The sequence below is a fragment of the Sphaeramia orbicularis genome, chromosome 19 (assembly GCF_902148855.1).
Source record: "Sphaeramia orbicularis chromosome 19, fSphaOr1.1, whole genome shotgun sequence".
In the NCBI taxonomy this organism is placed as follows: Eukaryota; Metazoa; Chordata; class Actinopteri; order Kurtiformes; family Apogonidae; genus Sphaeramia; species Sphaeramia orbicularis.
The window spans coordinates 9,933,048-9,959,117 of record NC_043975.1 but is presented as its reverse complement, the minus strand read 5'-3'; the positions used below and the strand labels follow the sequence as shown (position 1 = coordinate 9,959,117).

The 26,070-nt window shown below is 35.4% G+C and overlaps 3 protein-coding genes across 6 annotated transcripts in view; all 3 read left to right on the top strand.

Annotated features, from left to right (window-relative positions):
* rgrb (retinal G protein coupled receptor b) overlaps positions 1-4,496 on the top strand; it is a 53,034-nt gene extending 48,538 nt beyond the window's left edge. Inside the window, exon 10 of the transcript XR_003934109.1 lies at positions 4,484-4,496. The gene's annotated coding sequence lies outside the window, so the exon portion shown is untranslated. The remainder of the gene's footprint in view (positions 1-4,483) is intronic.
* Positions 4,497-11,025: 6,529 nt separating this feature from the next.
* Positions 11,026-14,021, top strand: slc18a3b (solute carrier family 18 member 3b). Of its 2 annotated transcripts, none has more exons than XM_030121888.1 (2): positions 11,026-11,599; positions 11,630-14,021. In XM_030121888.1, exon 2 carries the CDS (start codon positions 11,646-11,648, stop codon positions 13,212-13,214), a length of 1,569 nt encoding a protein of 522 aa, XP_029977748.1. In that variant the 5' UTR covers positions 11,026-11,599; positions 11,630-11,645; the 3' UTR covers positions 13,215-14,021. The 2 variants fall into 2 exon arrangements, with proteins under 2 accessions (XP_029977748.1, XP_029977749.1); XM_030121889.1 differs by having other exon boundaries at positions 11,026-13,215; positions 13,259-14,021.
* Positions 14,022-14,531: 510 nt separating this feature from the next.
* Positions 14,532-26,070, top strand: part of chatb (choline O-acetyltransferase b) — a 35,884-nt gene continuing 24,345 nt past the window's right edge. The window contains exons 1-3 of one of the 3 annotated variants that reach the window (XM_030122465.1): positions 14,532-14,708; positions 15,267-15,380; positions 25,072-25,263. In XM_030122465.1, coding sequence (XP_029978325.1) covers positions 15,345-15,380; positions 25,072-25,263 — 228 coding nt within the window. In that variant the 5' untranslated portion in view covers positions 14,532-14,708; positions 15,267-15,344. Of the gene's footprint in view, positions 14,709-15,261; positions 15,381-16,254; positions 16,365-25,071; positions 25,264-26,070 lie in introns of those variants that run through there. The other 2 variants (XM_030122464.1, XM_030122463.1) reach the window with 2 other exon arrangements.

The window sequence follows — 26,070 nt, the reverse complement described above, 5'->3', positions numbered from 1 at the left end:
ACATTTGATGACGTGACCGAAATGACCCTTTTCAGAGCACATACTATAGCCTTACCATTTGACCACCGGAGGGCGCTGATGAATTTTGAAATAAGGATTTCAGACACATTGAAACACCTCAAGGAACACTTAGATAGTCCATTTAAATCATTTTGAAAACATTTAGCCACATTTAATAACATGTCTGGAATTACCCTTTTCAGAGCACATACTATAGCCTTACCATTTGACCACCGGAGGGCGCTAATGAATTGTGAAATAAGGACTTGAAACACCTTGGAACACCTCAAGTAACTCCTAGATAGTCCTTTTAAATCAATTTGAACCCATTTAGCCACATTTGATGACGTGACCAAAATGACGCTTTTAAGAGTACATACTATAGCCTTACCATTTGACCACCGGAGGGTGCTGATGAATTTTATAAATAAGGACTTGAAACACCTTGAAACACCTCAAAGAACACTTAGATAATCCTCCTAAGTCATTTAGAACACATTTATTCACATTTGATGACGTGACCAAAATGACCCTTTTCAGAGCACATACTATAGCCTTACCATTTGACCACCGGAGGGCGCTGATGAATTTTGAAATAAGGACTTGAAACACCTTGAAACACCTCATGGAACACTTAGATAGTCATTTTAAATCATTTAGAACACATTTAGCAACATTTGATGACGTGACCAAAATGACCCTTTTCAGAGCACATACTATAGCCTTACCATTTGACCACAAGACGGCGCCGATGAATTTTGAAATAAGGACTTGAAACACCTTGAAACACCTCATGGAACACTTAGATAGTCTTTTTAAATCATTTTGAACACATTTAGCCACATTTGATGACGTGACGAAAATGACCCTTTTCAGAGCACATACTATAGCCTTACCATTTGACCACTGGAGGGCGCTTTTGAATTTTGAAATAAGGACTTGAAACACCTTGAAACACCTCAAGGAACACTTAGATAGTCCTTTTAAATCATTTAGAACACATTTAGCAACATTTGATGACGTGACCAAATAGACCCTTTTCAGAGCACATACTATAGCCTTACCATTTGACCACTGGAGGGCGCTTTTGCATTTTGAAATAAGGACTTGAAACACCTTGAAACACCTCAAGGAACACTTAGATAGACCTTTTAAATCATTTAGAACACATTTAGCAACATTTGATGATGTGACCAAAATGACCCTTTTCAGAGCACATAAAATGGTCTAACCATTTGACCACGGGAGGGCGCTGATGAATTTTGAAATAAGGATGTCAGACATATTGAAACACCTCAATAAACACTTACATAGTCCATTTAAATCATTTTGAAAACATTTAGCCACATTTGATAACGTGTCTGGAATTACCCTTTTCAGAGCACATACTATAGCCTTACCATTTGACCACCGGAGGGCCCTGATGAATTTTGAAATAAGGACTTGAAAACCTTGAAACACCTCAAGGAACACTTAGATACTCCTTTTAAATCAATTAGAACACATTTTTCAACATTGAATGACGTGACCAAAATGACCCTTTTCAGAGCACATACTATAGCCTTACCACTTGACCACCGGAGGGCGCTGATGAATTTTGAAATAAGGACTTGAAACACCTTGAAACACCTAAAGGAACACCGAGATAGTCCTTTTAAATCATTTAGAACACATTTAGCCATATTTGATGACGTGACCTAAATGACCCTTTTAGGATGCACATACTATAACCTTACGATTTGACCACCGTAGGGCGCTAAAGAATTTTGAAATAAGGACTTGAAACACCTTGAAACACCTCAAAGAACAATTAGATAATCCTCCTAAGTCATTTAGAACACATTTATTCACATTTGATGACGTAACCAAAATGACCCTTTTCAGAGCACATACTGTAGCCTTACCATTTGACCACCGGAGGGCTCTGATGGCTTTTTAAATAACGACTTGAAACACCTTGAAACACCTCAAGGAACACTTAGAAAGTCCTTATAAATCTTTACGAACAAATTTTGCCACATTTGATGATGTTTCCAGAATGACCCTTTTCAGAGCACATACTATAGCCTTACCATTTGACCACCGGAGGGCGCTGATGAATTTTGAAATAAGGACTTGAAACACCTTGAAACACCTCAAGGAACACTTAGATAGTCCTTTTAAATCATTTAGAACACATTTAGCCACATTTGATGACGTGACCAAAATGACCCTTTTCAGAGCACATACTGTAGCCTTACTATTTGACCACCGGAGGGCGCTGATGAATTTTGAAATAAGGATGTCAGACACATTGAAACACCTCAAGGAACACTTAGATAGTCCATTTAAATCATTTTGAAAACATTTAGCCACATTTGATAACGAGTCTGGAATTACCCTTTTCAGAGCACATACTGTAGCCTTACCATTTGACCACCGGAGGGCGCTGATGAATTTTATAAATAAGGACTTGAAACACCTTGAAACACCTCAAAGAACACTTAGATAATCCTTCTAAGTCATTTAGAACACATTTATTCACATTTGATGACGTGACCAAAATGACCCTTTTCAGAGTACATACTATAGCCTTACCATTTGACCACCGGAGGGCGCTGATGAATTTTGAAATAAGGACTTGAAACACCTTGAAACACCTCAAAAAACTCTTAGATAGTCCATTTAAATCATTTTGAAAACATTTAGCCACATTTGATAACGTGTCTGGAATTACCCTTTTCAGAGCACATACCATTTGACCACCGGAGGGCGCTAATGAATTTTGAAATAAGGACTTGAAACACCTTGAAACACCTCAAGGAACACTTAGATAGTCCTTATAAATCTTTACGAACAAATTTTGCCACATTTGATGATGTTTCCAGAATGACCCTTTTCAGAGCACATACTATAGCCTCACCATTTGACCACTGGAGGGCGCTTTTATATTTTGAAATAAGGACTTGAAACACCTTGAAACACCTCAAGGAACACTTAGATAGTCCTTTTAAATCATTTAGAACACATTTAGCCACATTTGATGACGTGACCAAAATGACCCTTTTCAGAGCACATACTATAGCCTTACCATTTGACCACTGGAGGGCGCTTTTATATTTTGAAATAAGGACTTGAAACACCTTGAAACACCTCAAGGAACACTTAGATTGTGCTTTTAAATCATTTAGAACACATTTAGCAACATTTGATGACATGACCAAAATGACTCTTTTCAGAGCACATACTATAGCCTTACCATTTGACCACCGGAGTGCGCTGATGAATTTTGAAATAAGGACTTGAAACACCTTGAAACACCTCAAAGAACACTTAGATAATCCTCCTAAGTCATTTAGAACACATTTATTCACATTTGATGACGTGACCAAAATGACCCTTTTCAGAGCACATACTGTAGCCTTACGATTTGACCACCGGAGGGCGCTGATGAATTTTGAAATAAGGACTTGAAACACCTTGAAACACCTCAAGGAACACTTAGATAGTCTTTCTAAATCATTTAGATCACATTTAGCAACATTTGATGACGTGACCAAAATGACCCTTTTCAGAGCACATACTATAGCCTTACCATATGACCACTGGAGGGCGCTTTTATATTTTGAAATAAGGACTTGAAACACCTTGAAACACCTCAAGGAACACTTAGATTGTGCTTTTAAATCATTTAGAACACATTTAGCAACATTTGATGACGTGACCAAAATGACTCTTTTCAGAGCACATACTATAGCCTTACCATTTGACCACCGGAGGGCGCTGATGAATTTTCAAATAAGGATGTCAGACACATTGAAACACCTCAAGGAACACTTAGATAGTCCTTTTAAATCATTTTGAAAACATTTAGCCACATTTGATAACGTGTCTGGAATTACCCTTTTCAGAGCACATACTATAGCCTTACCATTTGACCACCGGAGGGCGCTAATGAATTGTGAAATAAGGACTTGAAACACCTTGGAACACCTCAAGGAACTTTTAGATAGTCTTTTTAAATCATTTTGAACCCATTTAGCCACATTTGATGACCTGACCAAAATGACGCTTTTCAGAGCATATACTATAGCCTTACCATTTGACCACCAGAGGGCACCGATGAATTTTGAAATAACGACTTGAAACACCTTGAAACACCTCAAGGAACACTTAGATAGTCCTTATAAATCTTTAAGAACAAATTTTTCCACATTTGATGATGTGTCCAGAATGACCCTTTTCAGAGCACATACTATAGCCTTACGTTTTGACCACCAGAGGACGCCAATGAATTATGAAATAAGGACTTGAAACACCTTGAAACACCTCAAGGATCAATTAGATAGTCCTTTTAAATTTATTTTGAAGACATTTAGCCACATTTCATGACTTGACAAAAATGACCCTTTTCAGAGCACATACTATAGCCTTATCATTTGACCACTTGAGGGCGCTTAAAAATTTTGGAATAAGGACTTGAAACACCTTGAAACTTTTCAAGGAACATGTAGATGGTCCTCTTAAATCATTTAGAACACATTTAGCCACATTAATGACGTGTCTGCAATGACCCTTTTCAGAGCACATACTATAGCCTAACCATTTTACCACCGGAGGGTGCCAATAAATTTCAGATTCGGGGACTTGAAATATCTTTAAACCCCTCAAGGAAAACTTTGATTGTCCTCTTAAATTATTTTGAGCACATTTAGCCAAATTTGATTTTGCATCCAAAATGACCCTTTTCCGAGCACATACTATAGCCTTACGTTTTGACCACCAGAGGACGCCGATGAATTTTGAAATAAGGACTTGAAACACCTTGAAACACCTCAAGGATCAATTAGATAGTCCTCTTAAATTATTTTGAACACATTTAGCCACATTTTATGACGTGACCAAAATGACCCTTTTCAGAGCACATATTATATATAGCCTTACCATTTGACCACCGGAGGGCGCTGATGAATTTATGAATAAGGACTTGAAACACCTCAAGGAACGCTGAGATGGTCCTCTTTTATCATTTAGATCAAATTTTTCCCAATTTCATGATGTGTCCAGAATGACCATTTTTGGAGCACATACTATAGCCCTACTACTCGACCTCCAGAGAGTGCTTAAGAATTCTCGAATTAATTCTTCAGACACCTTAAACCACGTTTAGGAATGATCACTTGGATCTTAGGAGGTATTGCGTTCCCGTTTTAGATACATTTGAATGCATTCTTATAATGACCATTTTTCAGCACTTATTCTCTCCTTACTTCTCGACCACCAGAGTGTGATTATGAATTTCGGAGAAAAAAAAGTTTGAAACACCTTTACACACATCAGAGAAGGATTACACCGTTTTAATCCAAATTTGATGACGTGTCGAAAATGACCATTTTTCAGCACTTATTCTGAGTTTACTACTTGACCACCAGGGTGTGATGATGAATTTTGGAGTAAAACGAACACATTTAAACACCTCAGGGAACCATCACATGGCTCTCAGTCTTATCTAGCACACTTTTTTAGCCCATTTTGATGAAGTATCCAGAATTATCATCTCTGGTGCACATAGTATAACCTTACCCTTCAGCTAATCGAAGGTGTTGATTAATCTTGGAATAATGGGTTGACACACTTTCAAACACCTCCAAGATCACATGTTGCAGTGTCCAGGTCAAATCTGCCGACAGCATAGATCACATAACAGAAACAAAGCAAAGCCTCGGTTATCTCTTACATAACACCGCATGTCTGGGTGTTGATCGGCAACACTAACCAATATCTTTCTGTCAGGGATGTGATTTATAGCACAATAGATTTACCTTAAAATTGTTTTTTTGAGGATTAATGTTGTAGTTTAATCTGGATTACACATGATATTTGCATCACTGGCCTTGACGTAGCTTTCTCTCTGATCTTATGCTTTTTCTTATTATCTTTTCTCTTTAATGTTATCGCATCACGTCAGCGTCCTCATCTAATCTTTGAGTCCTGAACAGTACCTTTTACTTAACCCTTAAACACCCAAACCATCAGTGGCGACCAAAACCATCTACTGATGTAAAATGTTTAACACCCGTTGAACCATTAATTGTATCAATCCATGTAAAAATTTAGTGTAAAATGCAGTTTGTCATCTTTTCATGGTCATCAGATATGATCAATTTGGATGTTCGGAGGCTCCGTAGTTACCATGGAAACAGCATCATCCTCTACAACATTGATTCACCAGTAAAACCCATGGAGTTGGATCAATGACAGTGGATGGAGATGCTTGGTTTATGTTCAATTAATGATATATTTGCTGAAAAACTCCCTTTTTTTCAGTTTTCTCCATTTTCAGATAATAACCTTTGAATTTACTTTGAGTTTCCACAAACATCTAAACTAAATATAGGACATTAACCCTTTCATGCATAAATCAAGATTTTTTTTTTTTTTTGTGAGTGTTTTTATTCCTCTTGAAGCATGACAAAAAAAACCACTGTGATTGATTTCTTTTATGAACCTATTTTTCATGGAATTGCAAAAATATCCACTCAGCTGGACACCCTTTTTTTTAATTTTTGAAGCAAATAAACATGTATTTAGTGATATACAGCGTGAAAACTATGAATAAAATAGTTTAAAATGCTGCTAATCTGATATTTGGTCACATTTTAACATACTCTAATATAAGTTATTACTCACTTTATGGAGATAATATGCACAAAAAAATTTTTTTGTTTAAAAAAAAACCTGTTAATTACAGTCTCATAACAATAACAAGGAACTAATTTACACTCAGACATGTTCCTGCAGATCAAGTTTATCAAGAACAGCAAAGTTACAGTAATGTAATGAATTGCAGTGTTTTGGATGATGCATTTAAGCGTCCACCGTGTTGGCTGATATGGAACTAAAACAATAAAATCCATGAATATACAAGAGAACGGCTGTACAATAAATGTCCACTGTAGTGACCACTATGCATGAAAGGGTTAAATATAGGAAAATACATGATTTACAGTGAAAAATGTAAAATATGGAGGATAGTATTATAATAAACAGTGATACATTGCTTAAGAAAGGTTAAATAGAGAGAAAAATTCATTTGGGAACTGACACAAAAGTAGAACTGGGTCTTTATGGGTTAACCACAGTCTGTGTGATATGTATAAATAAATACATAAATAAATAAAAACACCACTTAAAAGTCCTCACTTAAACACAAACAGAACCAGTATAGTATGTACAGGAGTTAAAAAAAAAAAAAAAAAAAAAAAAAAAAAAAAAAGTTTTTGTTCATACAATATGAGATTTATTGTATTAATGTTCTAACGTTCTGTACCAGGTTTCATTCAACACTTCAGATGTTTCGAATTGTTTTCATGGGGTAAGGGGTCACACTAAATTATGATTTTAACCTTTAGAACATATTTAGTTAAGTTTTGTGTGAGTCTTTTAAGACTATGCACATATTTTCTGTACTTCCTTATTGTATGTGAAGAAAAGAGAATGAGAAATAAATATATATGTTCTATTTATGTTCTTTTCAACCCTGTAAAAACTTCAAACTTAAATGTGTCTTAAGACTTTTACACAGTACTAAATATAAGCACAAAACAACACCAAAACAACAACAGAGATGACGACCTATTATTTACTATGACTTTTTTTTCTTTTTGTTTTTTTGGAGGAGTGAATTGTGGTTGTCATTATTTCCAAGTCTTCACTGCCCTCTAGTGGTAAATGATAGTAATGAAACTGACAAGTGGAAAAGACAACACACATTAAAACCAGTAGAGTAAATAGTGTTTAAAATCTCTTGAAAATTCACTGTCAGAAAAAAAGGATTATCTATAAACATAAATTTAAACATAGTACTTCTGAGTGATAAGGATTATATTTTAACCCTAAATTCTCCCATACTGAACGGAAAAATGTTTTAGTCAAATTAAAAAAAAAAAAAAAAAAAAACACAAAATATTGATGTATATAAAAGAATCAGGTGCTCATTGAGGACAAGGGCAGAATGAATGAAAAACAAAACAGTAACAAAAGGCTGAATAAATGAACGAATAATCAGTTTTGTGGAGCAAAAATACGATGGAAACAAGTTTGAGGCATTCTGATACAAGTTAAGATAAAAAATATTACCTATAGTAACACCATCTCCTCCACGTTCAGACTGCACAGAGTCTTCTAAGACCCTGCAGCTTAATTTTTTCACATTAATTATTGTTTCATTGCAACCGTTTTTTTACCCTCTTGGTTTTAAACGATGATGTTTTCTTTAGTGGTAGAAGTATTCCAGTTCTTTATTTTAACATCAGTGGAAAAAAAAATGGAAACTGAGCTTAAAAGTCCTAGTTTTGACTTTTTCTACCTAAAGTACATGAGTATTGGCATGAAAATGTAGTTAAAGTGTTCTATTTATTATTTTATTAGCAGTAAATTATGGGTGCTAGTTTTATATCAATGTCTGACAGAGAATAATAAAAGTTTTGGGGTTTTTTTTCTATTGATATTTAATGTTTGGTTACATACTGGATGATTTAACAAAATGAAACAATGTGAGAGGTTTTATAGAAAAATCACTACTTTGTGGAGGTATTTACGATGAAAGTTACAGAGCCCGGTAGGGGACATCGAGGGAAAAAAATTATTTTAAAAAGAATAAAAAATCGGGTGAAGTTTTGCAAGATCTCACAATACTTTTGCAAGATAACGCAATGCTTTTGCAAGATATTGCAATACTTTTGTGAGATCTCACAGAAGTATTGCGAGATCTCACAAAACTTGACCCGATTTTTTTTTTTTTTTTTTTTTTTTTTTTTTTTTTCTCAATGTCCCCTCCATAGAAAGAGGATTAGGGCCACTGGAAAAAAACATAATAATAATAAGGTCCAATATATTTTTCTATTATTTTTCTGAGGAAAAAAGTCAGAATTCTGAGATTAAAGTCAGATTTTTTTTTATTTTTTTATTTTTTGGATTATTGTTTTGAGATTAAAGTCAGAATTGTGAGGGGGAAAAAGTCTGAATTCTGACTTTTTTTTCTCAGAATTCAGACTTTTTTCTCAGAATAATAATTTTAAAAAATACATTGGACCTTAATTAATTAATTAATTTATATTTATTTTCCAGTGGCCCTAATCCTCTTCCATACACTCTCAAAAATAGAGGTACCAGCTTATAGTTAAAAGGGTACAAATGCTTGTCGCTGGGGGTGTACTTTTTTGAGAGACATTTCTGTACCCTTTCAAAATGGTCCATTTTTGTACCTTCAGTACTTTACATAGAAAGAAAACTCTCGTATAGTTGATAATGCCATGAAGTTTGGACCGGTGGCCTAACTGAGAAAAAAAAAAAAAAAAAAAACGGCATAAGCAAGCTACGACATCAAGACATGGAGGTGTGAATGAAAACTTGATAAAACAGAGATTATGGCAATAATCAGAGGTTCTAATAAGCTAAATAAATTATTAGGCTATTATCATTGAGCTAATTGGGCTATAAAATTAAAACACAAATTATTATTAAATATAATATAGAGTAATTACAGTATGATATATAATAAATAATGCGCTAAGCCTAATGTTTGAACTATAATTAGTCCTACTGTTCAGTTCTCCTAGCCTATAGCCTATTCTCATGGTCTACACACATTTTTAATGCTGCAGGGTACCTTATAGTACAAATTTGTACTTTACATAACTTTGGACCCTTTTTCATAGTCTAAAGGTGCAATTCTGGCCTCCTAAAGACCAATATTGTACTTTTGAGAGAACATTCTTAAAAAATGTATGTTATAGGTACGTAAATGTTCTGACCTCGTACCTCTATTTTTGAGAGTGTAGTTTACACCTCATTGATATCTGAAATGTGAACTATGCACTACTTTTTGTAAGTTTCATGAGACAAAATTGATATCGATAAATTGTGTTTTAAAAACCTGTTATAGTATGATTTATGTGAAAATTTCATCTTAGAAATATGTGAAGTTGTCGAACAAATTGTAGGTGAATAAAAATAGAATATTTGCCTCTGAAATATGGAGTATTAATAGAAAGTTATAGTGGAAATATAAAGAAAAAGTACCTCAAAACAAACGAGTCAACTTAGAATAAAGGAAAAAACACACGAGACATAAATGAGTAGGTGTGTAGTTACAGTTTTTACCACAAGGTGTCGCCTGCGTCTAACTCTAACAAACCTCCCTTTAACTTCTTATTGTGTGTGACTTCTCTCAGGAGCTCAGAGCTGAGTAGAATCGCCTCAGAAATCACTTCTCACATTGTTCTTTTACTGCAAATATCTTATTTTTGTTGATTAGATGCATTTTTTTTATCAAAGTAATGAAGAGAAAAATGTAATGTAAAATATGGAGCTGTCCACAGACATGTGGTGCTGAAGTGTTTTCAGCTCCCGTGGTCGTGAAGAGGAAAGTGTTTACAGCTGACCATGAGCCTCTGGAGAAAACAAAATGTAAAATAAAAAAAAAAAGAAAATAAGTATTTAGTTAAAACATCTGTCTGTTTTTAATCTCGTACAGATTCAAAACCGTGTCAGTAATCTATGAACTGAAAAAAAAAAAAACTCTATATAAAGACAAAAGGATTATGAGTGTGCCGCATTAGTAGATTTGAAAACTTACATTTAAACGTTTGTGTATGTGTGTGTATGATTCTTTAGAGCACATATAGTGTGTGTCTATTCCAATATTTGTAACTTTACCGGATAAAATCTACATTTAAACAGATTTTCTTTATTAATCACTGTACTATAGTCTTTATTGGTGTGAATAAGTGTTGGCATAACAAAACTTTATTATAGTCTCAGAGTCCAGAAAATAACAGGACATTGCATGAATATATACCACAGCAAAGCGTGATAAGAAAACGTGACATTGTTCTTTAACACCCGAGTCAAGAGTCACACTAGAAATAAGAAAGCGTTTTTATTCCTCGCTCTTCTGGAAGGGTCGTGATAGTGCTCTCTGGTTCTTATTGGTTGAAGTGATTGCTACCATGGTTGGAAATTAACATAAAGGAGGCAAGTGGCGAAGGGATCCACTTGGGGGCAAGCTGGTGATGCGTCACAGCTCTTGGTGAAAAGAGGAGACAAAAAAGAGGACTAAAATAGCGCCTAACCTGCGGGTTAATGTGCACCAATGGCCACGAAGCCACTCGTGGTCTCAGAGCTGAGCGCAAACGTGCCACAGGTGATAGGAGGTATGAGCACCGGGATGAGGGAGTTTGTGCGCGTTAGGTGTTGCAAATAACCGAGAGAAAACGACTACCAAACAAACCAAACTTTGCGATGTAAGATTAGTGTCCGAAAAGCTCTGCAACGGTGCAGAAATTCTACGACTTCACCACGTCACTTCTCGGGAGATCATGAAACAACATCGGATGAGGCTGAAGCGAGGACAAGTTGAGGAAGCTGAGGAAAGCTATCTTCACCGATGAAGCAGCCAAGTTCCTCTGCTCTGCGCCTCTCCTTTTACGCACAGGCGAGGTGAGGACGGAGAGCATCTCATCAATATCAATGTAGAAGAAAACAGCACAGAGTTTAACCTGAGGTGCTGAGAGATCTGCACAAGACGGAAAGAAGCACAACTGCACAATTTCAATCGCAAATCTAAAAAAAAAAAAAAAAAAAAAAAAAAAAAAAAGCACACCATGGCTGCAGAAGGGGGATCCTCTGGTTTGGCCAAATCAGCCGCCGTGAAACTATCCGAGATGGGCGAAAGAACCAAGCAGTTAGGAACCGCCATGAGGGATCCACACCAGCAAAGACGGATCATATTAGTGATTGTTTGCGTGGCTCTCCTCCTGGACAATATGCTCTACATGGTAATCGTGCCAATTATTCCAGACTATCTTGCTGATCTGGAGAGTGAGCAGTCAGAGCACGTCCACGTAGTGATGCACCCCAACACTTCAGTCAACAGCACAAGCCAAGCCAAGAGCAACAAGGACAATTTAGACGTCCAGATAGGAGTACTTTTTGCATCCAAAGCCATCCTGCAACTTTTAGTTAACCCACTCTCGGGAACTTTCATTGACCGGGTCGGATATGACATCCCGCTTTTAATTGGACTGACTGTCATGTTCGTATCCACCTGTATATTCGCATTTGGAGAAAACTATGCGACTCTTTTTGTGGCTAGAAGTTTGCAGGGTTTGGGTTCTGCTTTTGCGGACACTTCTGGACTTGCGATGATAGCTGATAAATACACGGAGGAGGCTGAGAGGAGCAGGGCGCTGGGCATCGCACTGGCGTTCATCTCTTTCGGGAGTCTGGTGGCGCCTCCCTTTGGGGGGGTCCTGTACGAGTTTGCTGGAAAGAGGGTGCCCTTCATCGTTCTCGCCTGTATTTGCCTGGCGGATGGTTTTCTGCTGCTGACCGTCATCAAGCCGTTTACCAACAGGACTAGAGAGAACATACCAGTGGGTACCCCCATTTACAGACTCATGATTGACCCCTACATAGCTGTGGTTGCCGGGGCGCTGACAGTTTGCAACATCCCTTTGGCCTTTCTAGAGCCCACCATAGCCAACTGGATGGAGAGCACCATGCACTCCTCACAGTGGGAAATGGGACTCACCTGGCTCCCAGCCTTCTTCCCTCATGTCTTTGGTGTGTACATTACAGTCAAACTTGCAGCCCAACATCCAAATTTGCAGTGGTTTTACGGGGCTGTAGGTTTGGTTATCATAGGGGCGAGTTCTTGCACTGTCCCAGCATGCAAAACTTTTGGCCAACTCATAGCCCCGTTGTGCGGTATTTGTTTTGGCATCGCTCTAGTCGACACTGCCCTCCTTCCCACGCTTGCGTTTCTGGTTGATGTGCGTCATGTTTCTGTGTACGGTAGTGTTTATGCTATAGCTGATATTTCCTACTCTGTCGCATACGCCATGGGTCCTATAGTAGCCGGACAGATAGTGCACAGTCTCGGGTTTGTTCAACTTAATCTGGGTATGGGCCTCGTCAATGTGCTTTACGCACCAGCCCTGCTGCTGTTGCGCAATGTGTGCCAAATGAAACCGTCCTACTCCGAAAGAGATAACCTGTTAGATGAGGCTCCGCAGGGGTTGTACGATACTATTAAGATGGAGGAGAGGAGAGCTAAAAAGAAGGGCTACAGCTCAGCAGGGAATTGTTTGAGTGTAGATGAAAATGGGTTTGACCCTTTTAAAGCACAGCGGTCCTTGTCCGAAGAGTCGTCCGGTCCGGAGTTCACTTAAACCGGACACACACCTCCTCCACCCCCACCCCTTGGTACCCCTTCCCTCAAAGAGATCAAAGATAAGGCAGGTCTTTAGGTTAGTGGTTAAACTTTTATGTAAGTACCGATGTGCAATATCAACACCCAATCACACAAATCATGATTGCGTGACTCGCTTTTCCAAAGTTTTTTTTTTGTTTTGTTTTGTTTTTTTTTTCTTTTAATTGTGATTTCATTGTGTCTAAAAGTCTCTGTAACGTTTGTCATGGACGTATAACTGGAGTTTTGTGAGAGATCTATCAACTACTGTTGAATTTGTGTGTATCACTGAGTATTGTAAAAAGGTATAAATAGATAAATGTGCGTACAAGATTATATGGGACCAACTCTACTGTATAAGCAGCACATCCCCCCCACCCCCACCCCCCAACACAAAAATAGCCTATATTTTTAGTCTGAAAAACCTTTTTTTACTTGCACATCAAAGGCCTAATCTCATTTTTTTTGTTGTGGAAAATTTAGTGGAATATTAATTTTGTAACACGTGGGCCTGTTTATGATTTTTATTATTTTGTTGTTTGAAAAATAAATGTACTATATAAATGGGTTTTGTACATATGTGGATATATGCACAATGTAAATTGTTACGTGGACCTCTGCAGAGTGTGTATGTGTGTGTGGATGCGTGTGTGCGTGTGTGTGTGTGTGTGTATGTATGAAACATTTTGTCAAAACGTAGCCGATGAAGTCAGTCTCCTTAAAATGAACAGATATGTATTCATTTATTATTAATGGTCGTTTTAATAAATCTCTGTTTGGATCTGTGTGACTGTGGTGATTTCATTTTCATTTCTAGTTTGAGATTAAAACGAATTATATGTGCACATTTTTACAATTTCAGTGACTCAATGAGAAGGATTCCTGCGCTTAAAGGTTCGAGACTTTAAAAGAAATAAGACATAATTCAGTTTAGATGCAGGCAAAGGGCACAGTGACTGGAATAAGATAAAAAAAATAATAATAAAAATACTTTTCATAAGTGCACTTCTGCATAAATCTAAGTTGATGTGTTGTAGAAGAAGCTCAACAGTTTCAGGTTTCTTCCATCCCCGTGGGACCATCACAGACCGCACAGTGACGAACCAAAAGCCCACTCTCACTTTTATATATAATAATATTATTATCTGATGTGGATAGGAGAGAGGGGAGGGAGGGGGGGGGGGGGGGGGCAAGCTGTCAGATAATATGTTCCGCGAATAGATTTCGATGGGAGGAGTTTCTTGCCTCAAGGGGGTAGGTAGACGCCAACACCTTCAGCATCTTTTCCGAGGCGCGCTTTAATGTGGAGTCACAGCCTTATGGCGCGGCGTGGGGACGGGGGAGCGGTCCGACGCCTGACCTGAACGGAGCTTTACTCTATAAGATATTATGGGATTTCACGGCGTGGACGTGGGAGGCGATGTGATCCTCCGAAACACCTCCTCTCTGACCTCTTGAGCAGCTCACAAACCAGGTAAAGTAAACTTTTTTCCTCCTCAAATAATTAAACAGGACGTTTTTTTTTAAGTTTCTAAATAACTTTTTTTCTCATTTCAAGACGAAGAATTTCTAGGGAAATAATGTTTTTGACGCTTAAATTAATTTTTTTCTGAAAAGTTCGGTCCTTTTTTTTATTTTATTCATTTCCAAATCTGTTATATTCCATTTCAAAGATATATGTCGTGATACAAGTACACACAACTTTATTAAACATGTCACTGGGAAAGTTTTTAGAGATTGAAATGGATTAAAGTGGTTTATAGACGCGCGGTTTTTTTTTGTTTTGTTTTGTTTTGTTTTTTGGGGGGGTTTTTTGGGGGGGTTTTTTTGCAGTGACGATGAATCGCAGCTGGAATTCAAGGACATGCAGTAAATTGCATTAGGCTGCAGTGTGATGAGGAATAGGAGCAAGCTGGAAGCAGTCACAGCATCTGTCAATGGGCCTCATGTGATTTCCGGTCCTTTCTCACTTTCTTTTTCTTTTTTTTTTTTTTATATTTATTTATTTTTTTTAACATGTCATGCAGTGAAGGCTGGCCCTTGGACCATCTCTTCAGGGGTCTTACACATAATTTTCCCTTCACTGAACTGGAATGAAAAGACGCCAACCATGGAGAAAAAGTCATCTAAAGACAAAGACAGCCAGGTATGCAAACATGTCGCTATTTTTTTTATTTTTTTTTATTTTTTAAGTTTTATCCCTCTCTTTCTGGGGTTGAAAAGATGTTGTATACTGTAACAAAGTTGCTGTCGCTGTCCCTGGTGCTGAACTTTAACCACAGTTAGTCCATCAACTTCAGCACCACGGACAGCGTCACTTACGCTGTCTGGCCACAAGGGGTAATAAATAATAAAAGGCCTCTCATTCTTTCAGAAGAAAACGTCAATATTTTCACTGTTAATCACACTGATATACTAAATAATTCCTTTTAGTGTAAATGTTTGGCAAATCTTCAGCAGTAGAACACATTGATGGATTGTAACAGAGTTCTTTTTTTACTCAAAAATCATACTTAAAGTTGGAATTAACCCATAAAAACCCAGTGCTATTTTTGTGGCGGTTCACAAATCTTTTTTGTTTTGTTTTTTTTTTAATATATATACGAGGGCCATTCAATAAGTTCATGGCCTCACCCAGAACAGAACAACACAGACTGATCATTTATATTTTATATTTCAACATAATCTCCATTTACAGCAATGCACTTGGTCCATCGATGTTCAAGCATCACTATCCCATCACGAAAGAATGTAACATCCTGTATTATAACAACCAGTATTTCTGGGTGAGGCCATGAACTTATTGAACGGCCCTCGTATATACCCTTTCTTTAAGCGATTTATTGTAATATTATCTTCTTTATTTTGCATTTCTTCTGTAAAAATCAGGTATTTTCTATATTTAATTCACTGATCATGTAGATGTTCATAAAAGCTCAGAGTAAATTCAAAGGTTTTTATAACAAAAACAGAGAAAACTGAAGAAAAGTGACGTTTCAGTGAAGTATATAATTAGGCTGGCGCTTGGACCATCTCTTCAGGGGTCTTCCACATAATTTTCCCTTCACTGAACTGGAATGAAAAGAAGCCAATCATGGAGAAAAAGTCATCTAAAGACAAAGACAGCCAGGTATGCAAACATGTCGCTATTTTTTTTTTTTTTTTTAGTTTATCCCTCTCTTTCTGGGGTTGAAAAGATGTTATATCCTGTAACAAAGTCACTGTCGCTGGCCCTGGTGCTGAACTTTAACCACAGTTAGTCCATCAACTTCAGCACCACGGACAGCGTCACTTACACTGTCTGGCCACAAGGGGTAATAAATAATAAAAGGCCTCTCATTCTTTCAGAAGAAAACGTCAATATTTTCACTGTTAATCACACTGATATACTAAATAATTCCTTTTAGTGTAAATGTTTGGCAAATCTTCAGCAGTAGAACACACTGATGGACTGTAACAGAATATTTTTTTACTCAAAAATCCTACTTAAAGGTGGAATTAACCCATAAAGATCCAGTGCTATTTTTGTGACAGTTCACAAATGACTTTTTTTTCTATATTTACTCTTTCTTAAGTGATTTATCACTATTTATTGCAATATTATCCTCTTCATTTTGCATTTCTTTTGTAAAAATCAGGTATTTTTCTATATTTAATTCACTGATCATGTAGATGTTCATAAAAGCTCAGAGTAAATTCAAAGACTATTATATCAGAAACAGAGAAAACTGAAGACAAGTGAATTTTTCAGTGAAGTATATCATTACCTGAACATCAACCAAGTGTCTCCATCCCCTGTCATTGATCCAACTCTATGGGTTTTATTGGTGAATTGATGCTGTAGAACAGGGGTGTCAAACATGCGGCCCGGGGGCCAAAACCGGCCCACCAAAGGATCCACTGTGGCCCCTGGGATGAATGAGTGAAATACAAAAATTACACTGAAGAGGGCAATTTGATCCAAAGTGGGTCAGACCAGTAAAATACTATCATAATAAACTATAAATACTGAAAACCACAAATGTTTGTCTTTAAGTGTAAAAAAAAAAAAAAAAAAGTAAAATTACACAAAAAATTTTACGATTACAGACCAGCCTTTAATAAAAAATGTGAACAACCTGAAATGTCTCAAGAGAATTAAGTGTAATTTTATTAATATTCTGCCGGTTATTAAATGTTTTATGTATTTGTAGATCCACTGGGATCTGTCCGATATAATGAACATGTGAAAATCAGAAGCTGAGGCCAAATAATGGCATAAATTGTTAAAATTGCACTTTTTTTCTTGTAATAAATTTCATTTTTTTCATAGTTGTTCATGTTTTTCACATTTTTTTCCAAAGATAGTTTGTAGATGTAAACACTTTGATATTAGAATTTAACTTTTTTCACTCTAAAACACAGAACTTAGACATACAGATTTTGGAATTGATACTATTTATATATTATATTCTGTTATTACTTTAATAATCTGGCCCATTTCAGGTCATATTGGGCTGTATGTGGCCCCTGAACTAACATGAGTTTGACACCCCTGTTGTAGAAGATGATGGTGTTTCCATGGTAACTACGGAGCCTCTGAACGTCCAAATGGGTCATATCTGATGACCATGAAAAGACGACAAACTGTATTTTACACCAATTATTTACATGTATTGATAGGATTAGTGGATCAACAGGTATTAAACATTTTAGATCAGTAGCTGTTTTTGGTTGACGGTGGATGTTTGGGTCTTTTTGGGTTAAATATAATAAGTTTTTCTCATGAAATGATTCTGACAATGTGTGTATTCTTGATAGATAAAGTGTAACTGGGACTCAGTTTGTAATCATTGCACCAGGTCAAAGGTGATTTCTAAAAAAAAAGGAATGTGAAAACAAAATTATTCCAACTTTATGCGAGGTACTTCTATTGTATTTAAGTATTTTCATGCTATGTTACTTTGTATTTCTACTTCACTACATCTCAGAGGCTTTTTTCCTAACATTTTACTCCACTACTCTTGTCTGACAGCTTTAGTTACTTTTCATATGACACTTATTTCTGTTCTTCCTGTAAAGTTAAAACCACAAAAAGACACAGATTTTTAATTTTTGTAAAAAAGTGAAGGGTGGAGCGCTTCCTTTCTGTGTTGACATTAAAATTCCTCTAGTTTTTAAACAAAATAAACTGTTTTAAGAACTTTTTTCCTTTTTTGTTTAGGACAAGCTGGAGAATACTTTGTCTCAAAACTGAAAACAGGCCTGTTTTTCTGAAACTTCTCACATAACAGCAACAATAAAGTGACTCAAATGAGCTCATTTCAGTCGTAACATACACATACACATTAGAACAGCAGTGAAATGAATCAGAAATATCACATTTAGTAGCAAAACACTGATAGGGACTGTTTTACTGCACAATGATTACTTCTACTTCTCACTGTTTCAGTACTTTATGCTGATAATACTTAAATACTTCAGCTTTGAATGCTCAACATACTTGTAGTGGAGTATTTTAACAGTGTTGTATTAGTACTGTTACTGAAATAAAACATTTGTCTTCTTCCTTTTCCATTTGTTTTTTGTTAATTAATATTCTTAGTTTACAAAGTTTTAATTAAATACCTAAATTAACCCATAAGGACCCAATGTGACTTTTGGGTCAGTTCCCAAATGAATTTTTCTCTCTATTTACCCTTTCTTAAATGATTTTTCACCATGTATTATAATATTATACTCTGAATTTTGCATTTTTTTTTCCCAGTGAAAATCATCTATTTTCCTATGTTCAGTTGACTGATGATGTAAATGTTCGTAATAGTTCAGAGTAAAGTCAAAGGTTATGACATCAAAACAGAAAAAAACTGAAAAAAATGTGACTTTTTTCAGTAAAATCTATCATCAGCTGAACATAAATTCACTATCAGTGATCCAACTCCATTGGTTTTACTGGTGAATCAATTTTGTAGAAGATGACAGTGTTTCCATGGTAACTACGGAGCCTCTGAACATCCAAATGGGTCATATCTGATGACCATGAAAAGATGATAAACTGTATTTTACACCGATTATTCACACGTATTGATAGAATTAGTGGATGAAGAGTTTAGATCATTTGATGCTTTTGGTCGACAGTGGATGTTTGGGTCTTTATTTGTTAATAAAGTCATTATTTCTAGAAGGTGGTAGTAGAACAGATCATGACACTTTTTATACTGTTTTAGTCACAGGTTTGGTACTTTAGAATGTTATCTAGTCTGTTATCAATGAGACAGGAAAGACAAACAATTAGCATATTTTCTCATTAAAAAACACAAGTGACTTCAACTCCCATTTGGCTTTGGACTATTTTTCTAAAACAGCTTAAAGCATTTATGATGAATTAATAATTTGTGTTCTAAAAATTAAAACATAGAGAAACATATAGGACACACATACCTGTGACAAGCCTGGATTGGCCTGGATATGACCCCTGAACTAAACTGAGTTTGAAACCCCTGGTACAGAACCTGCAAAAGCCAAGACTGAAAACACCTTTTTTTTCAGTAATCTATACTATTTACTAAATGCTGCTGACAGTCGGAGACCTGAGTACAATGTTTCATTTCTGTGTTTATTTTATATGCTGAAAATGACAAATACATTTGAATCTGAACTGAAAGAAGCTGCGGTAAAATCCTGGAAAAGCATCCGAAGCAAAAGTTTGGTGATGTCAGTGGATCACAGGTTTGATACAGTTATTGCAAGTAAAGGATCTACAACTATAAGAATTAAATATTATCCATTCTAATCTAGTTAACCCTTTCATGTATAATTATGACTACAGTGGACAGCTGTTCAAAGCTGGTCTCATGCATATTTATGGTTTTAATTGTTTTATTTCCATATCGGCCAGTACAGTGAACACTTATGCATCATCCCATACACTGTAATTCATATCATTACTATAAATTTGCTGGTCTAGATAAACCTAATCTGCCGTAACATGTTTGAGTGTAAAAAATAAATAAATAAATAAAAATTGCTAATTGTTATTAGACTGTAATTAACTGTTTTGTTATTTTTTTAAACAAAAAGTTTTTGTTTTGTTTTTTTTTTTGCATACTGTCTCCATGCAGGTATATTAAAATGTAAGAAAACATCAGATTAGCAGCATTAAACATGTTTTTATTTCATAGTTTTCACGCAGTATTTCAGTAAATACATGTTTCTTTGCTTCCAAAATTAAACACATTGTGTCCAACTGAGTGGATATTTTTGAAACTCCATGAAAAACAGGTTCATAAAAGTGTTTCATAGGTTTTTTTTTTTTTTCATGCCTAAAGAGGAATAAAAACACTCGAGGGGGAAAAAAAAAAAAATTCATTAATGTTCTCATAATTCATGCATGAAAGGGTTAAAGCCAATCTGATCCAGTACATTTGCTCACCTAAAATATGGTGTTCCATTACAAATAATGCTATTTTCTAAGTTACCTGGAAATTAACCCTTTCATGAACGACATCCAACATTTGTGGACACATACAGTTACCGAAAAAATTATTAGACCACCCCTTGTTTTCTTCAATTTCTTGTTCATTTTAATGCCTGGTACAACTAAAGGTACATTAATTTGGATAAATATAATGATAACAACAAAAATAGCTCATTAGACTTTCATTTCAGAGCTGATATCTATCCATTTTCCATGTTTTCTTGATAATAACCAAAACCACTTCAGTTCTTACATCAATACCTATGGCATTGTACTGACAAAAACAGTGCTTTTAGGCATTCCATGTTTTCTTTTCTGTCTGTTTTAGTCACATGATACACACAGGAGTTAGTAGTTGATTGCAGAACCATTGTTTTTGATGACTTTTGATGGTCTAATCATTTTTTACGCAACTGTACATTGAACATTCAAATAAAATATTGTAAAAAAAAAAAAAAAAAAAAAAAAAAAAACATTGTTAAGTTGGTAAAATCCAACACTTTGTCCTTTGTTTCCCATAAAAAACAGCTCTATTTATTAATTTATTAAGACTTAAAAACTTAAACATGCACCACCCATCAATGCAGATATGTGAGCAAGTGACTATTTTTGGTAATTTACGCATGCATTACAGCAACAGTTACAGTGGGGATAGTACACAGTTGCAGAAAAATTATTAGACCACCCTTGTTTTCTTCAATTTCTTGTTCATTTTAATGCCTGGTACAACTAAAGGTACATTTGTTTGGACAAATATAATGATAACAACAAAAATAGCTCATAGTAGTTTAATTCCAGAGCTGATATCTATCCATTTTCCATGTTTTCTTGATAATAATCAAAATAAATTCAGTCTTACATCAATATCTATGGCATTGTACTGACAAAAACAGTGCTTTTAGGCATTCCATGTTTTCTTTTCTGTCTGTTTTAGTCACATGATACACACAGGAGTTAGTACTGGATTGCAGAACTATTGTTTTTGATGACTTTTGGTGGTCTAATAACTTTTTCCGCGACTGTAGCTTAAGCTCACTTTCCTAAGGGTTATAAAGGCAATATTCTCCAACCCACATGGGGGCAGTCTCTATAGACCCTAGAGGCAACACAATGAAAAAGTATCATTTTATTTTTAGAATTTGGACTGCTCTGTGAGCTCATAAAGTTAACCTCCTAAGACCCAGCTATGGGTTTTCTGTCTGTGGTTGTGGACAAGAGTTTCACAGCTTTATAAAAAAAAAAAAAAAAACAAAAGAAAAGAAAACTGTTCACTGAAAAGGACATTCCATATACATTTAAAAAAAAAAAAACATATCTGAAAAAACTGTTGCATCATGATGTTTCCAATATAGTTAATTATTTAATTATTGCACAGGTGTCAAACATGTGGCCCATGAGCCAAAACCGGCCCTCCAAAGGTTCCAATCTGGCCTGCAGCATGATTTTATTGAGAGCAAAAATTACACTGAAGATATTAACAGTCAGAGGTGTTGAACTGGTTTTAGCCCATTGTGATCTAAAGTAAAATATTAACCCTCACAATAAAATGTGAACAACCTGAAAATTAAGTGCAATTTTAACAATATTCTGTCTGTTACTAAAAGTTTTGTGGATTTGTAGATCCGATTTGTAAGTTGTATTAATAAGTTGACACATAATATTGTAGACATTCTTATTTTAGTTACACATTCCAAACTTCAAAATTTCAACAATATTATGTTTGTGTAACATTGTGTGTAATGCACATGTACAAGTGATAAGTTGAGGCATAATATTGTTAAAATTTAGCTTATTTTTCTGAAGAAATTACTTTTTTTTTCTGGTTATTCACATCTTTTTGGTGAAAAGATAGTTTGTAAATGTTTTCATAATTTAATGTTTTTATTGCACTAAAATGAAGAGAAAAATATGGTGGCCCAGAGGTGCAACAGCCCAAAAAATTATCCACTATAAGAAAAAAAAGAGAACAGCCCAAAAAATTATTCACTATACGAAAAAAAAGAGAACAGCCCAAAAAATTATCCACTATAAGAAAAAAATAGAAAGACCCAACAAATTATCCACTATAAGAAAAAAAAGAGAACAGCCCAAAAATGTATCCACTATAAGAAAAAAAAATAGAACAGCCCCAAAAAAATTATCCACTATAAGAAAAAAATAGAAAGACCCAAAAAATTATCCACTATAAGAAAAAAAAGAGAACAGCCCAAAAAATTATTCACTATACGAAAAAAAAGAGAACAGCCCAAAAAATTATCCACTATAAGAAAAAAATAGAAAGACCCAAAAAATTATCCACTATAAGAAAAAAAAGAGAACAGCCCAAAAATGTATCCACTATAAGAAAAAAAAATAGAACAGCCCCAAAAAAATTATCCACTATAAGAAAAAAAAGGGAACAACCCAAAAAATGATCCACTATTTTTAAATAACTTTATTTTTAGCGCACCAACCTCCACTTCCAGTGGGTTACTTCCTTAGCATTAGCCACATTAGCTGAAGGCCTTACAAATTTTCAGGCTTTGCTTTTGTTTTTTGTGGTGGCCTTGATTTTAAAGCAAGAGACCTTTTGGGTAAACAGCGCCCCGTAACTGAAAAGGTGGATGATGATGATGTTTTGTTTTTCTTATAGTGGAAAATTTTTTGGGCTGTTCTCTTTTTTTTTCTTATAGTGGATAATTTTTTGGGCTGTTCTCTTTTTTTTCTTACAGTGGATAATTTTTTGGGCTGTTCTCTGTTTTTTTCTTATAATGGAAAAATTTTGAGGCTGTTGTCTTTTTTTTTTTTCTTATATGGAAAATTTTTGAGGCTGTTGCACCTCTGGGCCACCGTAGAAAACATGGAGTTGTCATTATTTATAGGTTTTTATGCTATTATTTCAATGGTTTGGCCCGCTTGAGATCAAATTAGGCTGAATGTGGCCCCTGAACTAACATCAGTTTGACACCCCTGAATTTTAGAAAAAAAGCCAAAACTTGTTCTTTCCTGGGTCTCAGGAGGTTAATAAAACCATATTTTTAAACAATTCAAAATGCATTTCAACTTTAGCCAAATTTTCAGTATTAAAATCAATCTAAAAAAAAAAAATCTAGATCCATCTAGATTTTTTTTTTTTTTTATAATTCATGCATGAATGGGTTAATTCTGAAATACTGATCAGCTGGTTCATATTCATCTTTGGATGCCAGTGCCAAATGTTTCAGCCTCCAGCAAAAATAAAGGAATTTTGCCTCTTTGGTCTAAATCTTTAGGTCATGTCCATACAGGAAATGACACACCCACACTGAGTATTGCAGTATGTTCACATGACAACATAATACAGTCCCACACCCAAAAGTGATCAGGAATCAAAAAGGGAACTGATACAGAAGTGCACGGATCAGCAAAACTGAAAATGATATTGGTTTGAATAAGTGGGTGAAGCTTTCCACTGAAGAATAATCATAGATGACGAACAACAGCCTCTGTACTTTAAGTTTCTCATGATCAAGATTTAGATCAGGGGTGTCAAACTCATTTTAGTTCAGGGGCCACATTCAGCTAAATTTGATCTGCCGTGGGCCGAACCAGTAAAATAATAACATAATAATATAGAAATAATGTCAACTCCAAACTTTTCTCTATGTTTTAGAGCGAAAAAAGTAAATTTACAGTATGAAAAAGTTTACATCTACAAACTATCCTTTCAAAAGATGTGAATAACATGAACAAACTGAAAAAAGTAAGTGTAATTTTAACAATATTCTGCCTCAGTTTATCGTTTACACAGGTATGTTATAACTTATAGATCACAGCAGATCTACAAACACACCAAACATTGAATAACAGACAGAATATTGTTAAGATTGCACTTAATTCTCTTAAGACATTTCAGGTTGTTCATATTTGTTCAGGTTATTCACATTTTAGTGTCACAGGATAGTTTGTAAATGTAAATATTTTCATAATTTAATGTTATTTTCTGCACCAAAACAAAGGGGGAAAAAATTAAGCTGTTAATTCTAGATTTTTTGGGGGGCTTAAATAAAGATTTTTTTTTTTTTTTACTTAATTGAAGATTTTTTTTTTTGGCTTACTTCAAGATGTTTTGTTACTTAATTGAAGATTTTTTTTTTTTTTTTTTTTTTTTTGGCTTAATTCAAGATTTTTTGCTAAATTTGAGATTTTTTTTGTGTCTTAATTCAAGATTGTTTTTACTTAATTCAAGCTACTTTTTTTTTTTTTTTTTTTGCTTAATTCAATTGAAGACTGTGGAATTTTTGCACTTGGCAAAAACACCCCATGGACCAGATTGGAACCTTTGGTGGGCCGGATTTGGCCCCCGGGCCGCATGTTTGACACCTGTGATTTAGAGCAAAATATGTTGTTTCTACACCATCAGGAGCTGCCAAAGGTCCCCGTTCCCCCGCTGAAACAAACCCTCGACATGTACCTGAAGTGTGTCCAACACCTGGTGAAGGAGGAGCAGTTTAAGAAAACTAAGACCATTGTGGAGAAGTTTGGAGCTCCTGGAGGTTCTGGAGAGTTCCTTCAGAAGAAGCTTCAAGAGAGGAGGGACAAGACAACCAACTGGGTAGGTGAAGACATTTAAGATCATTTAAGAAAACTATCCACTTCTAAAATGTGACAAGTTTGTGTCAACACATGTTTTGCAACAGTCTTTCAAATGTGGTCATGAAACCTTTGTGAGAAACAGGAAAAAGACACAGGATGGATTTTACAGTTTAACAATAAACTGTATTTTCCAGAATGAACCTGATGTCAGTGGATCATAAATTATAGGATTATCATAAATAAAAGAAAAAATAAGAAAAAACACAAATACTGCACATAAAGAAGCATCTGTATGTGGGTGCTTCTATGAAACTGGGTTTATTTTGGTATCTGCCAACTTTTTAGACCCAATAATAACAGAGAAATTTAGACATATTCCCCCCCCAGGATGTACCTAATGATGACCTCAGATAAATGCAAAAAAATTATACTCTTGCTCTGAGCCATCCCATAATTAATGAATTTTTAATTAAATACTGGGGCCAAAAATAGGACTAAAATTGGGACAGGAAAAACTATCTATAGGTGTCAGTTCATTAGATCTGAAAAACATGGCTGTAAATGGTCTTATATACGCTATAAATAAAGACACTGTGTTAAATTTGTTGATCCAAGTGTTTTTTCTAATCCAGACATATGGGTTTTTCATGAATCTCAGTCTCATTCCTGGTTTTGTTTGTAACCCATCGTGTCCACTTGCGTTACATACAGAACCAGGCCAGTTAAACACATATAAATCGTGAATGATTTTACAACAGCGGTCATTTTTGTGAAACACTCTACCTTGAATAATTAGTTCAATTCTCAAAGTGTACCTGCGAGAGAA

Excerpts from the sequence above, each read along its gene's own strand:
- slc18a3b (XM_030121888.1), top strand. The coding sequence starts at position 11,646 with ATGGCTGCAGAAGGGGGATCCTCTGGTTTGGCCAAATCAGCCGCCGTG.